We start from the raw sequence: 15,925 nt of genomic DNA, 5'->3' as shown, positions 1-15,925 counted from the left end.
CCTTTGCTGTTAACCCTTTTATATTAAAATGTTTAATAACAGCTCTAAACTCAATTTTCTCCATTTTTGTAAACAAGCAATTTTTTTTTTTAAATGTACGAGAAACACACAACAACCCGACCAATCTGATTGAAACTTCGCAGCATACTGAATCGGTAGTGCCGCTGCATGAAAACAAACCGCTTACAGTACTAGTCGCGCCACCTGTCGGCTTTTCTAAGGACTTATTGACCCACCCTCGTAATATATTATCCCAACTAGTATGCCTGGTTTTAAGGTGTCTGAAGATAGGCTAACCCTTTTACTTGGTGGAAATGCTGCTGGGGATTACAAAATCAAACCACTCAATCAATAATGTTTTCTAACTGTATGGATGTAGGTCCATTTTATATTTTCACTTATCCTTTGAAACCAACACATTTTAAGTTTTATTCGACTTGTGTTTCAAATGTTTTCATTACTTGTTTAATTGATGTATTTTAGGGGCAGTTTGAATGAGACGTTTCAATTCCAGCAAAAAATGTTTAATAAATAAAGAATGCAATGCAAAAGTTTTAAGTAAGACAGACTTATCCAACGAGAAAGTAGACTATTCATTTTGATCAATGAACTGTTGGAGAAGCACATTGTCCATGGGTATGATAAGGTTTTCGATGCCTTCAGCCGTACGACGGTTCTTGACGAGTTTGTGATCCAAGAATTCAGTGAGCTGTGCTCGTAATGCAAGATCTGAACTCACCAGAAACGCTTCGCGGGCTGACCAATACAGATCCTTGAATGCAATTCCTGAAAACAAAAATATCAACATTTGGACACCAAACATTTCAAATCAGCTATTTCTTTTATTCAACGAATAATTCACAAGATTTAAGAATATATCATTCTGATTATTGAACATATATGATTTTGAAAAACACTTTCTGAGAGAGTATATGAGGCGTAGAGTTACAAAACCCGCTCTGGGCGATTTTTCAAAAAAAAAAGTTATGAATGTACGCAGGAGCTCTTTCGTAAGACCTATCTTCTGTTCTAGGTGAGAGTTTTAAATCCCTCTCTGTTTCTTCAAAAAATCAAAATAAATATCGAGGGGACCGACTAAACCCGCTCTGAAAATAAAGTTGTTCTGGTAAAACCCTCTCTGCGTAACCGGCCAATCAGACGCCGCGATTTAAATAATGACTCTTCACGAATCCTTTAATCTCCATACAAACCGTCAAACCGTTTTCTCGTGCGCGTCATAATTTAGTTTCAATTATTTTATTATTTTTTACTTTTAATAATGAATGTTTCAATAGTTAGTGTGATGGAATCTCAACAAGAACAATCAAGGAAGCGTTTGAAAAATCCAGCTGCTTGGAAATGTATCCTGTTACGCCAAGAAACGTATTTAAAAATTGACTATATTTTGCTGTATTGTTATGAATAACCCAGTGGTGGCTCATATTATTTTCTAGTTTTACGTGTATTTTTTGTTGTCATTTATATTTAATATTCTGTGTGATATAATAAAATATCATAAGGTTCTTACACGTTTTTATGATTATTTAGTTTGTGTCAAAAATATAATTAAAGGAAAACTATTTTCTATCGGGGAAATGCTTTTTGTTTGATAATTTGTACTATACAAATGATAGATTTAGTAGGTTATGTTACGTTAGGTTAGTTTTTTCATCTCCCTTGATAATAAATGACATTCCTTATCATTATCTCCATGGGACTAGTTTTTTTCGTCATAAAATTGTATCATTCGTTAATATGAACGATAATGAATTTTAATTCAAATATGTTTATTAATTTGTAGATTAGCTTAGTTGTAATAACGACACATAGTTAACAATGCTGTGCTATCTTGTAGAAATACCGTTATTTTTATAATACGTTTTTGCAATAAATTTCAGAAATTCCACGTTTACTATTATTTGTATATAAAAAGTAACATGCACAACAGAATATACGACGTAATACGTAATACGAAGTAAGCTCATACTTCGCGACTTTTGTTTATCGGATTTGGTTTTCTGAATTAAATGCTATAAAATATCTAATATACCTAAGTAGATTATGAATAATATAGCTTAAAATATTGTCATTTTATTTTTACATTTAATAAATAGGTTGGTAGGAAATGGTGGGTTTCCCACAGACATGGTATTTGGGGACACAGGTAATACAGGGATTAGTTAGGTAAAGACCGGTACTTAATTCCGCTGGGTTTTTTTTATCTATGCTACTGACATTATTAAAAAATATGTTATTGTTATTTCAAATTATCTTATAATTACCTTTTAAGGGTTTAAAAATATCTTTCTGATTCAAAATATGGTCATTAATATTAAAATTATTAAGAATTATTAGGGCACTTATATCATTATTAAAGATTAGTTACCTATTAAACAAATAATTTGCATGGTATGTAGGTAATAACTAATTGTCTCCAGAAAAAGTAACATTTTTTGATAATGGTTTTTTTTTGTTTATTATAGAATAAAAATAAGTATATGACATTAACATATTAAAATTAAAAAGTTTCACAAAGGCAATTTGACATAGTAAAAAGTAGGCACTATTCAACTAAATAACTATTTTTTTAAATTAAAAAAAATATATTTTCAAGACAAGTAAATACCACTATTTTTTTTAAATATTACATACCAATATAACAGCTAAATATGTAAGTACAATGCGAAAAATATACAGCTGCCATTAGGTAAGAATGGCTACAAAATATTTTCTAGACAAAGTAAATTCGAAAATATATTACATAATTAAAATAAATACGGACCGCTACTAAACTATCATCTCCTGCCGACAATGTACCACTGTGCGACAAACTCCGCTCTTTTTAAAAAATTCCGCATCAAACTCCGCTCTGTCAGGTAGAGACTGACAAAGACCGCTCTTGGGATAATTAAACTGCATGTATTTGAATAAATACAGCTTATACATTAGATTTGACATTTTATTATACTTTTCCGTATGTAAAGGAAGAAATTTAACATCTAAAATTACACTTAAATCATCATGATATGCCCAAAACAGTTTTTCGTCATTTACTCAAAACTCAAAAAAGTCTCTAGAGCGGGTTTTGTAATCTACGCCTCATATTATAACCAATAGAAAAAATCTTTTTTGAAAAAAAGTAAGTCACCCCGACGGGGAATCGAACCTGTATCTCCCGAGTTTCCGTCTCATCCGTCGCATTTAACCAATTCTCATGTGTGGCCACCAGCACTTTACAGAATGATATTTCAAAAATTTATTTATAAAATTATGAAATTGGTTGAATTCACATGACCTGTCTTAAATTTCTTTCTACGCTCAAAGGTTTACGAACCCCTTTAGAATAACTATGTCCTACCCAGTGTTGCCATTTTTTCTATGCTGTTTATAGTACGAAGGCGTAAACATTATAGTTTTTCTGAAAAATATATAGTACAGGAACATATCGATGGCTTAGAGCTAAAATATTGTATCTCCAGTTTTGGTCGAAAATGAGTTAAGTACTGAAATGTACCAAATATAGCCTATATTTTTATGTGTTAAAATATTGCATCTTCTAAACCTACCATTCCAAAGATATATACCTATTTTTATATCACAAAATCTAATTTTCCAAGGTTTGCAAACTTTCAATTGCAGTTTTCTCAATATTATGATTTATGGAGATACAATATTTTAACTCTAAGCCATCGATATTTCGTCTTGAATCCTTTAAAATTATAGTATTTTGGTATATTTGGCGTAAAATTATAGTATTTTACATTTTTCGCGGAATTAAAATTATAGTATTGTACTATAATTATAGTACGGTTGGCATCACTGGTCCTACCTGGGTTTTGGGTTTATTGAGTACGTAACTTCTGAAACCTCATAATCTGAATAGAATGGATAACTAACACAAAACGATATGATTAATATTAAGTTGAATATACATTACCTTGATAATGGGGCTGTTTCTTATTTTTCAACTGGTTGTTCACAATTATCATGAATATTCCCCGTGCATTGGTCGTCAGTGACTGGAAGACATTCTTGAGAGAGGAGAGCGCCAGCGCACCCGATTTATGTACCATCAGCGAACTCTCAAACGAGGTTTCCTGCTTGTACGGCAACATAGTAGTAACGTCCCACCATGAAAAATTGTAATTGCTCAACTTGGCGTGATCCCAAACTGAAACAAGAAATTATTATGTTTAGGTATTCTAACTTAAAATGACCTCATATCGTCGGTGTTTTGTAAAAAGGGCGAATCAACCAAAATGCTACTTTACAGGAGGAGGATTTTTAACTTTTGACATGTATTTGTTTTTTACCTGTAGATGATTATAAATATCTAACAAGTTTATAATAAAGCTTAGAAAGAATACTGTCATTGTAATAGGTATTATTATATAATATTTTAAAAGGCCTAATATGTCACATTTGCTTTTTATTTTGTAATTTTAATTAATTTAATTTTAGTCGATTATCGTTTTTCAGTACTTTCCTGTGGAGATAAAAATTCGCCGTTTTTACACAACAAAGCTAGTGGGGTACATATTGTATTTTCATTAAAATCTCGATTTCGCCAAAATGGTTGATTCGCCCTTTTTACAAAACACCGACGACATATCAACAAAAACGTTGAAGGAACCTAATGTTTAAATTAGCTGCAAGTCATTTCACATTGTAGATTAATTTGTAGCAAGCCTGACAATACTATTACCTGCATCTGAAAATATATCTGTATCTGAAATAATAAATTCTTTGATTTTTGTTGTAGAAAGAGTTTTAATAATTTATTATGTAAGTAAGAGTTATTTTATTGAAATGTTAGTTTAAACACATTTTTTTTGATCTTGAGATCATCCATCATTTTTTCCTGTCATCTAGCTCCTATTCTTACCATACCTGGCACATTTTTATGAATGAAGTTGTGAACACTGATTCTTGAGGGCATCGTGTGGTGTCGAAATGCTTTAACTAAGGAGCGGACATGGATGAAAAAGAATAGAAAAATATTACTCACTTAATGGTGCGTTGATATGATCAATTGATGCGATTAAATTAATATTTTTAATTCTAGCCAATTGCGAAAGAATACTTTGGGTTTTATTATTTTTTAACATGGTTCCATCGAGATTATGTATCAACAGGAAGACATTTTGGTTCGGAATACATCCCATTTCATCTTTGATTATCCTCACGGCTTCAAACATGTTTGACGGTACGCTTTGCAGATCCAATAAATCTAACATTATGGATTCGAGTATGTCCTTTATCGTAAGACTGGGAAAAAAGCCATTGACAACTATACACGGGTGCTTGGATAGTTTCTTGGATTGAAAGTCTTCAATTAACTTCTGCTTTGTCCCAATACCGTGTAATAATATACTGAATCCTTCACTTAGAAGGTATATCCACTTATTGTAGAGTCTTTGGTGGTCCTCGAACAATTCTTTGATTGCAGTCTGGTGTTCTTTGGATATCTGCTGACTTTTAAGGATACTTTGGAGTTTGTCTTCAGTGAGTCGAGGAGTTTTCAAGCGCTCCAAGGTGTGATTAGATGTGACCACCTAAAATCACATACGACTACTACTATCAATAAAGTATTTATGGTGAATTAAATACATTGACAAATATTAATTACAATATATAACGTCACCTCAATACTACAACTATAACTTTTCACTGTTTTTGAGATAGAGTTATTAAATATGTATTCCTTCTCTACGAAATGGTGAAACAAGGTAAGTCAGAAGTTAATGGAAAGCTAAAGTATATGAAAAACAATTGAAACGATTCGCGTACCATCTATCGTAAAATAGTTGTACTAATTCAAAAACCTCAGGCATGCGCACAACTCACCAAAGTTTCATTGTAATAGGATAAATGGTATAGGAACACATACGAATAAAAGACTAGTCAAGACTGTCACCAGTTTGTGTACTCAAGTTTCGGATGAAACTACCCATACTCAGTATGTGTGGCCCAATAAACTTGTGATGATATCATCGCGACTCGCTGTTCTGTGCACTCGCCAGTTGGTAATCTTTCAACACTATTGACATTAAATGCGCGCGAACGAGATAGCACTTGAATATAGGTATATTTAAATTTATTAGTCTATTGCGTTTGAATGTATGAATAATAGGTCATAAATTTTGTGTCGTAGCACAGTGGTGAGATGACGCATAGGCTTAGGCTTGTTATTTGACCGTTCAAAACATGTTTAAAATTTAAAAATCACTGTTGTTCATTTTTATTAACAAGAATATTGTAACCTAACAGAAAAACAACTCATAAATTTAAAATGTGTTTTATAATAAATGGGACTTTTCGACAAGCGGAGCTCAGCGTATTTTTAGCGATTCTATTGAAGCCGATACACAGTCTGAGTTCCCTGAGCCGTATTTCAAATATTAATATGGAGTTGGTTTTAGTTTCAGTTGAGTATGAAACTTTTGTCGCATACGCACGCCAAACGCTCTATATAGTATTCCAAATACTAGTAAGTATTTTAGAACAAGTTTCTATAATAAGTATTTTTTTATACTGGTAGTAAGTATACTTAGTCTTCAAAATCGACCAGTTTTCCCATCTCTAGTATGCACACAATAACTCATCAAAGTTTCATCTCAATCTGATGAATGGTATAGGAATGCATACGGGACAGACAGACGGACAGACAAAAAAACAATATTTTTTATATATATAGTTGAAAGATCTCAATGATATGAAAGTTGGAAAATTACTCGATTCACATCGGTGGTGTGCTTGCATCACAGAATCGATAATGGATATTTTCAAGCTACGTGTCGATATATAATAATAATTTGAAAATCTGGGTAAGACCAATAAACATTCTATATTATTTGTGTAACAGCAGGCGCTTGTTAAAACAAATCAGAAATAAGTGAATCATTCATTTACCTTTTTGCTTCCATGCATTGAGAAATAATCGTCTGATTTCATGATGTAGTTGTTGTCTCTGTCTCCTCTGGTTCTCCGTAGAGAGTATGGCTTAGTGGCAATTTTTTCCGGCTCTTTAATGTGCTTGACGAGTTTTTTTAAGGGTTTGTCATCACTACTTGATGTAGACGAATCACTGTGCGAATCTTTACTCTGAAAATTTGCAAAGTGCACAGTATGATACTCCAATCGTGACGATTATACAGTATAATATTATAGTTTAGAATTGTTCCGTTGCCTAGGCAGCGAATTTATTATTGTCGGCCATTTGCAATTCCTTACGTAAACAAAATATTAAACATCATAGTGGCAGTTGTTACTTTAAAAATAAAAACAATGACAAATAATTATATAATTTAGTAATATAAGTTAAAGTGTATAGAAATAAACCAACGGCATTCCAATAAGCGGTCCTTTTTCTAGTCGAAGAATCTAGGTTATCGTAAGTTTTGTTTTTGTTTTGTTACGCCAAAGAAGTATAACTTCTAACGTGCGTACATAAGTACACACACCGATTTTTTATTATAAGTCCTTTTGGTGACGCCTTTTCTTGGGTTAGTTTTAAAAGAAAAATAAGGTCAAATTTAAAGTAAAATACGTGGTACATAAGGCCGTGTCCAGACGCATGTAATGTAACGCGTATGTTGTCGTATGGATGTAGCAACGATTCTTACATGTAATGCTCGTAGTGACGTTCGTGCTAATCCATCGGCTGTCGATTTTTAACATGAACACAAAGGTGCTCGAGAACTCGAACAACAGTATTCGCATCGAGATCGTGTGCCGTTCATACAATTTTGCATTACATCACATACGTCTGGCCCCACCATAAAAGGCAAACATGATTGCTGGACGCTTCATCTTTGATATCTATTTATTTATTTAAAACATATTTTGTACATATTGGTAACAAATTATTTCATCATGACATTCACATATTTAGGTTAAACAAAAAAATGTTATATACAGGGCAAGTTAAAATGAAAATAGAAAGTTATAGCGCCTGTACACGTGCATGGATTTACTGGCAGCAATAGTGTGTATTTTAAACTATCGTGACAATAAGTGCTGACTGTCTATCCAATCTCATTCTTTAAGAGTTAGTGAGACGCGATGTTTTCATTTTATGGAATTGGATTTGACAGGTCGTAAAAATCGGTTAACTACAAAATGAGTTTTTCCGCGGTGTAGTTCATTTTTTTGCTGGCAGGTTCGTCACTAACATTCTACTGCGCAGGTGCAGATCGAAAAAATCCCAACTGTCGCATGAAAATTCAGAAGTTTCCGAACTTTCTTGATTCATGCGTGCAATCTTGCAACTGCAGGATAATACATGTTTACACATACATTTTCTTGTGACGGCCGCAACAATATGTACTGTCAGCAGTAATTCCATGCATGTGTAAACGGGGTGTAAAGTTTGGTCTTGAGAAAAAAAATGAAATAAACTAAAAATTAAAAGCAGAGCACATCATTCAAAATGTCTACGTCTCTCCCTATTGGTACCCGATACGCCTGACTCAACATTATGAACTGTCAGTTCTAAGATGGTTTCCAACCTTAGGTAAGAGAAGAACCGGAAGAATCCTTGATACTATCCAATAAATAAACAATTTTTTTCAATGAATAATTCACAAGATTCAAGAATGTAACATTCTTTTATTGAACATACATAATTTGAAAACACTTCTACCACTAGAAAAAAAAAAAAATACTGACACCTAGCAGGATTTGTACCTGCGCCCCCAAATGCATGACCACTAAGCTATACGTGTCCTATCTCATTGCAACGAAGTTAACTAACGATTTTTCAATAGTCTTGAACTTAAAATTGCGTTAATTATTGGCAATCGGCGTTTGTATTTTAAATTACAGTATTTATAACAAATTTGTAATTGCTAATAATTTAATGAACTATTTTACACAAGATTTAAGAATGTATCATTCTATTATTGAACATACGTCATAATTGTGACGTAGCTGATTGTGAGAGAATATTATTGCATCTGGAATTTAAGTGAACATACATGGCAATATTTTTAATCTAATGACAGTAACCCAACAGTAAACAATATTTATTTCATGATGTAAACATATTATATACCTCGTCAGAATCATTTTTTTCATCAGCCGAAATGCTGTTGTCTGTTGCTGGACAGTAGTCGCTCTCCGACTCGGAGAACGGCTCATCGCTGTCATCGTCTTGAATCATTTTCTTCAATCCTGTCAATAAAAATAAATTATAGGCCTCACAGATAGATAAAGAATGATTTCAATAAAGTCACACAATGAGAGAACTAAATAATCAATGGTTTTAAAACATTGTTAATTCTACAATTTTTGAGTTACTTATATTGACAGTGATGTTTCGGGGTACAAAACCATCATCAGATCTATCTAAGATAACTAATCCTAACAATTGATGATGATTCGAAAGTTATGACAGAAAGACTATTTATTATTAGTGAACTCTCTTAATATCTGTTTTGTTCTTTGGACACAACAGTGGCGTAGTTTTCATCTATCCTCTAACACAGCGTTTCCCAACCTTTTTTGGCCCGCGTACCACTTGGTAGTACATCACGCTTAATTGTACCACTTCGTAAAAATGATTGCATTATAAATTTTATAGGGTGACTATATTTCCCAGAACTCAATTTATTTAAGTTTTCACACTTTCATTTTTACAAATTTACAGCAACGCCGCAGGCGAAATTTTTGTTTTAAATATAATAATATTAATGAAATTGTATTTAAAAATATCTTTATTACCGAAATTTTCTATTTATTATTAATTTAAAAGTGCACTCCAAAAATACGATATTGATTGTTGGATTTTCGATCATCGACTGTACATATTAACAACTGTACTGTATATTATAAATTAAAATTATGAATTATAGAAAAAATACAATAGTTTAAATATTATTTTTATTTTATTTTATACTTTTTATGTCCGCCATTACTGATTATTTTTCGCGTACCACCGGTGGCACACGTACCACAGGTTGGGAACCGCTGCTCTAACACATAAATCTCAGTTCAATGAATTTATTCAATCAATAGACAAAATAATTCCCAGGATGGAGACCGCAGACTACTTAAATCCTTTACAACAGCGAAGAGCAACTTTTCTTTAATTTGCATAATTAATCCAAACTGATTAATTGACAAAACAATAAAATATTATTCTTTGATATATTGTAAAAAACGCACAGTGAGTGTAAAACCAAGGCATCTGCAATAGACATATTTTGGATATATTAGGGTTTGAAGTCTTCGTTTCTAAAAAAAAACCATAATATTTGGTTTATATCTACATTATATTGCATGTTCTTTCAGTTACTTCACTTTTACATTATCAAGTTCACGACTTTTGCAGTTGTTTTGCATTTAATCTCGAAATTGAAAAATTTGCAGATGCCTTGGTTTTACACTCACGGTGCGAAAAGTCCCTGCCGGGCTGCAGAAAATCATCTCAGAGGCTGCTTTATGCCGAGGGGGTGATCATCACTGCTTTAGAAAGTGGGATGATAACTTGGGCATATCCTGTATTGCTTTTTGTTTTGAATTTATAATTTTGTGATTGTATATTATATTTTACAAATAGTTATGTGTACATACTGTTTTGCATTCGCTTTCTCAAGCGGTGAGGTGTTTTTTCGATCCCAACTGGTGTTTTTCCAGATTTTGGTGGGCTGTTGTCATCTAGCCGAGACTTTATTCTCCGTTGTCCAGGAGTAGATGTGGAAGAGGAGGTTTTTACGGCTGACTTGTTTTTCTTTGGGGTTGTATCTTTGGAGTGGTTACTAGTCTTGGGACTATCCATGGCAGCTTCAATGGCTTTCCTGACCATATCCGTCTTCCGATGGCTGGTCTTGAACCCGAACAGTTGTTTGCCCTCCACGTCGTCGTCGGTGAATAGACCTGTCATTAAAACATAGTTTTTCAAATGAATGCTATTATATGAGTCGTATAGTTCTTTTATCAATAGTCCACTTTGATGAAATATTGGTAAACTAAATGTTATGACTTAAGGGGGAGAGGCATGCCAGCTGAGAACCTAGCGGAAAAATACGAAGCTTGCAATTTGAGATTTTTTTTTTTGATAATTTACAATTTCAACTGTATTAATAAATAAATATGTATCTGAAAACATTAAAAAGTTTTATTTAGCTTGTGTGAAAAAAATGTGAATTCGTTGCAGGGTCATATCTTATTATTACATTATAATATATTATGGTCGTATTTATTATTAAAATTTAGTTTATTAAGTTTTCAATTTTTGAGCGTTCAGATTTTTGACTAATACATAGTTTTACCATTTTTTATATTTATTTTAAAAAACATAGATTTTTATAAAAATATAAAACTTAAAATCCTTTTTATTTATATCAAATCGAGTTTCAATATTGGGACCATACCTAAAATAAATTTTGATATAAATAAAAAGGCCATAAAAAATCAATCAATTCCCGCTATAACACCGTGTGTTACATTCGAAATCCGCTTTAACACAATTGACCAATAAAAAGTGAGAATCAGAGTGAGTTGCGAGAGGAGTGATATTTTGTTGATGTGATAATCTTACGATTAGTCTTAAAATGTGTGAAGAACTTATAAATATGGTTAAATGTCCAGTTAATAAAGCAAGTAAGAGGTTGAGCCAAACAAATGCACCAAAAACAGTAAGTTAAATTAGACATAAATGTGTTAAAAATGCATGGGTCATGACCGGAATTTCCAGTGGCGTGTAATTTAATTATGAGCTGGCTAAAACTGTTATTTTCTCGAATATATTTTTTACAAAGAATAAGTTGTCACGAAACCATTTAAAATTCTCGTTCTGATATAAATAATATTTTGTAAACGCTAAATATTGATACCAAGAAGATAAATTAATATAAAAAGTTAATAAATATATCAGTGGCGAAGACTCCATACTAGGCGATTATTTAAAGCCTACCTTCTTAAGAAAAATATTTTTTAATTTTATATTGACATATTAAATAATATAATCACATAATAATATATTCAATATGCCCAACGACATCTATCGTATAATTGTCATAATAATTTTACGATCTTTTCCACTATTTCAATAAGCACCATTTATGGCATGTTTCGAAGGTTTAAAAAAATAAGCTACATCTCGTTTCGCTTCACATATTGTATGCATTACGTTCGCGTGAACCGAAAACTTTTTTTATATGAAGTTTGTTTCTCATAATTTCAACACGTCTGGGGCGGCCCATATAAATTGGTAAGCTATTTAAGGAGCGCTTCCATTTTATGTAAGTGCACATTTATTCAAAATAATTTATAAGATAATTTAAAAAAATAATTTCTATGGGATTCAATCACATATAAATATTGATTGTTGTTAAAAATAATAAATAATTTATCTAGTGATTTTTATTTGTCAGTTTATTTATAGACTAAGACAATTTATTCAGCCAATTATGTAAGTTGAAATCTGATATTGTATCTAAGCCTGTGTTTTAAATATAGAAGTATTTTAAAATGTCTAGTTTACGGGTTAAATTATAAATTCTTATGGAACAGATTCACAACAACGGATATTTTCAATATATTTTAAGCGTATCTTGCATTTATATTTAGGAAAATACATAATTCAAATTCATTGCTTAATTTTATACCATCAGTGACTTTTTAAATTTCATTGGTTTTTGTGTACCTACCTATTCATCAGTAGTTATGTCGGATTATCTTCTTATTTCCCATAAATACATTTAACAAGTGTGCTTTCTCCACAGCCTACCTGTTTCCAAAAGTCACCCTTCGCCACTGAAATATATACTGTGCAAATTTTATCTAATTAACTGTTTCATTTCAGATATGCATATATTTTGGTGTTGAGAAAACAGCATTTTTGTAGCAACAAGTTTAAATAAAAATAAAATCCTAATTCATCCTACCATGCGCCACCAATGGAACATTCCGACATTAAGTTGTTCAAAATACAAAATATTCCCTAAAAAAATACGCTATAACCTTCAATGCGTATTTCAAAAACCGTTTTATAACACTATGTAACTTACAAAAGCTGCTGTAACCAAACATTTAAGTCTTTTATTTAATCAGTAGACTAGAATACAATATAAATAGGTATGCAAAATATTTCCAATAATCATCCTTGGGCAAAAAAAGAAAAACATCAATAATCCCATTATCCATAAACTGAGAAGTTTTTATTGATTTTCTCAAAAAAATGAAAAAGTGTTATAGCGGGTTTTGAAACTTAGCGACACAAATAGCCATTTTTATTAGTAAGGAAACAGAATATAAAATAAAATTCCGCACGCGGATTATCATTTAATTACTTATATCAATCATCACATCAAATCAAATTGCATCGCAGTCACATATTTGAGAATGTTAAATATGCTGTAAGTGAAATATGCAGGCGACTTTTAGATATTTTACTGTTAGAGTAAATTTGTGAGGTATATTTATCTCACCTAACTAGTCGACAGATCATGCCAGGCCCGCCCCAGGCATAAGCCCTTTCAGTCCCTCTTTATGGGGGCCATGACTTTAATAACATTAACATAAATCACCCAATTCATGCTGCGTTTTAGCGCTCAAATTATCTATCTCTTACATGTGGGTCAGAAAATACATACTATAATATCGTCAAACCGTCAAACGCAAAATTACAACGTATGGCAAGCCTAAGTATAGATATCCGATGAAGCATAACAATTTAATTTAAAGGTAACTATTTAAAATATAGTCCTACATTTTAATCTGGCGGGGAATTATGGTATAAATAAAATATAATGGGTGCTTTTTACTGGTTCTCTGTTGTCTTTATCTGTCAGTCGCCATTTTGGAATTCAGCTATCTTTTTGTCATCGAATTATAGTACACGGTCCAAGACATTATAGTATTTCGGCAAAAATTATAGGACGTGTTGAAAATGTAAGTTTTTTGTTTGTCACATAAACATAACAGAGAATTCGAGAAATTCCGAAGCCCTACTTTATTAAAACACCTCTTACGACCGAAAAATGCTAACACCGGCCGCCGTCATTAACTGTCACGTTAGTTTTTTAGAATATACAACGCAAGACTACGTCCACAGACTAATATCGCACACTGAGATCTTATATTATTTATATTATATAGATAATACGGTACAGTTCGGTTATGAGGAATACAGCGGCAAACACGTTTTGAAAATAGCCGATATATTGGATTATTTGTTGGGTTAAACTAACCTAACCTAACTTAAACTAACCCAAACTAACAAATAATCCAGTATATCGGGTATTTTCAAAATGTGTTTTCCGCTGTATTCCTCATAACCGAACTGTACCGATTATACTTACTACGTTCCTCGCTTCACGTTATTACGACTTTTAAACGCAATGAAATAAGCAATAGGGAATATTCACACAACCGGTGAATTCAATTAATTCCATTTTTCGAAATTGTGGTATTTTTGACGTACTATACTTTTTTTAATAGTACGCGGATGAAAATGTTACTTTTTTTTATAGTACGAGAACCAAAATGTACTATAATTATAGTTCGGTTGGCAAGACTGCGCTCACTGACAGATGACAGCGAGCGGTGGCGGAGAACCAGTAAAAAGACCCATATAATGTTCTAAGAGATCTAGAAGTCCACTTGCCTGTTGGTTTTTCGATGACATATCCATCGCTGGTATCGTCAGTATCAGAACTTGAAGAACTGTAATGTTTTGTTACTTTTCGAGATTTCTCAGAGTCGATTGCAAGAGGCGTTTTATGCCTCATTCTTGTACCACGCCGAAGACTTGTATTTTCGGTTGAATTCCCACAATCAATCGAATCGCTGCCACTTTTATTGTATATGATGTCTTTCAATACAATGGCTGGACTCCACATTGGTTTATTATCTTTAGTTGTTCTCTGGCGCGATGGAGTTAGATTAACTGCATTTGAAGTCGATAGAGCAACTGAACGTTTTGATAAAGATTTTGGTGTGGAGGTAAACTCCTCGAAGGAGTCATCTTCTTTGTAGCATACTTTCGACTGCCTTCGGTTAGATCTCGGAGTGCCCATTATTAAAATTCAAATATTTTAGTGAACTTCTAATTCAATGTTTCTCGGAACTAGTATTATAATGAAGAATTTTCATAAGTTTAAGTATACGCTCAAATAAGTAAAACGTTAGATAGCATGGCATTCAGACCATATTCTTAGTATACAAAGCGAAACTATAAACTTTCAACCTCTCAACCAGATTAATTAAATTAACCCATCTCCATACTAAACAAACACAACTGTCAAATTCACGGTACACAATAAAACGCGGCAATTTTGAACAGTGCTGCCAACAGCCAACACAAAAATATTATAATATAATAGGCAACAATAATTATTGTTACTCAATATACGGATACATGAACAGCTAATAGAAAATGGGTAGGTAGGTCAAATAGTAATAAATATATAATATACACGGCGTATCTTTTTGAAAATAGTTCTGTATTAAATTGTAGATAAATCAACTCCAATAATAAGAATTATCATATAAAATGAAGTGCTTCTCAAACTCATGGGTCATGGCCCCCTGGGCGGCTGTAAGGCTTCTGCGGGGGTGGTCCGCGAAATGTTATAGTAGAGCTACCTACATAATATTATATTTATTTATGAATAATTAAATTTTTTAAAAAACACATTAAGAAAACAATTTTTTATTATAATATTTGTATTATTATGAATAGATTTAATTAAAATTCTTCATTGAAAGTAGTGCGTATTTCGGAAAAACCTCATACACCACCACCACCATCTTCATCATCATCATCATCAGTCGGGGTCGATCCACTGCTTAATGAAGTAGCTCTTTCCACTCTTTTCGGTCCCTAGTTGTTCGCTGCCACATACATCCACTGAGTTTTATGAGCTTGTATATCTAGGGGTTTTCGGGCGTCTCTGTGGGCGTTTAGTGACCCTTGGGT

The 15,925-nt window shown here is 32.4% G+C and overlaps 1 protein-coding gene across 2 annotated transcripts; it reads right to left on the bottom strand.

The window, feature by feature from the left end:
• On the bottom strand, positions 1-15,274 carry Orc2 (origin recognition complex subunit 2). Of its 2 annotated transcripts, none has more exons than XM_085949515.1 (7): positions 14,532-15,274; positions 10,576-10,970; positions 9,056-9,174; positions 6,913-7,104; positions 5,009-5,555; positions 3,938-4,171; positions 1-786 (listed from the first exon to the last, which is right to left on the bottom strand). In XM_085949515.1, the coding sequence occupies exons 1-7, from the start codon at positions 14,636-14,638 to the stop codon at positions 590-592; spliced, it is 1,791 nt and encodes a 596-aa protein (XP_085805641.1). In that variant the 5' UTR covers positions 14,639-15,274; the 3' UTR covers positions 1-589. The 2 variants fall into 2 exon arrangements, with proteins under 2 accessions (XP_085805641.1, XP_085805633.1); XM_085949507.1 differs by having other exon boundaries at positions 10,576-10,878; positions 14,612-15,274.
• Positions 15,275-15,925: the final 651 nt, after the last annotated feature.

Source organism: Rhyacophila brunnea, unplaced genomic scaffold (assembly GCF_057557595.1).
Source record: "Rhyacophila brunnea isolate RB1 unplaced genomic scaffold, BYU_Rbru_1.0 scaffold_10, whole genome shotgun sequence".
Classification (NCBI taxonomy): Eukaryota; Metazoa; Arthropoda; class Insecta; order Trichoptera; family Rhyacophilidae; genus Rhyacophila; species Rhyacophila brunnea.
Note: the sequence above shows the minus strand (reverse complement) of the source record. Positions and strands in the feature narration are given on the sequence as shown.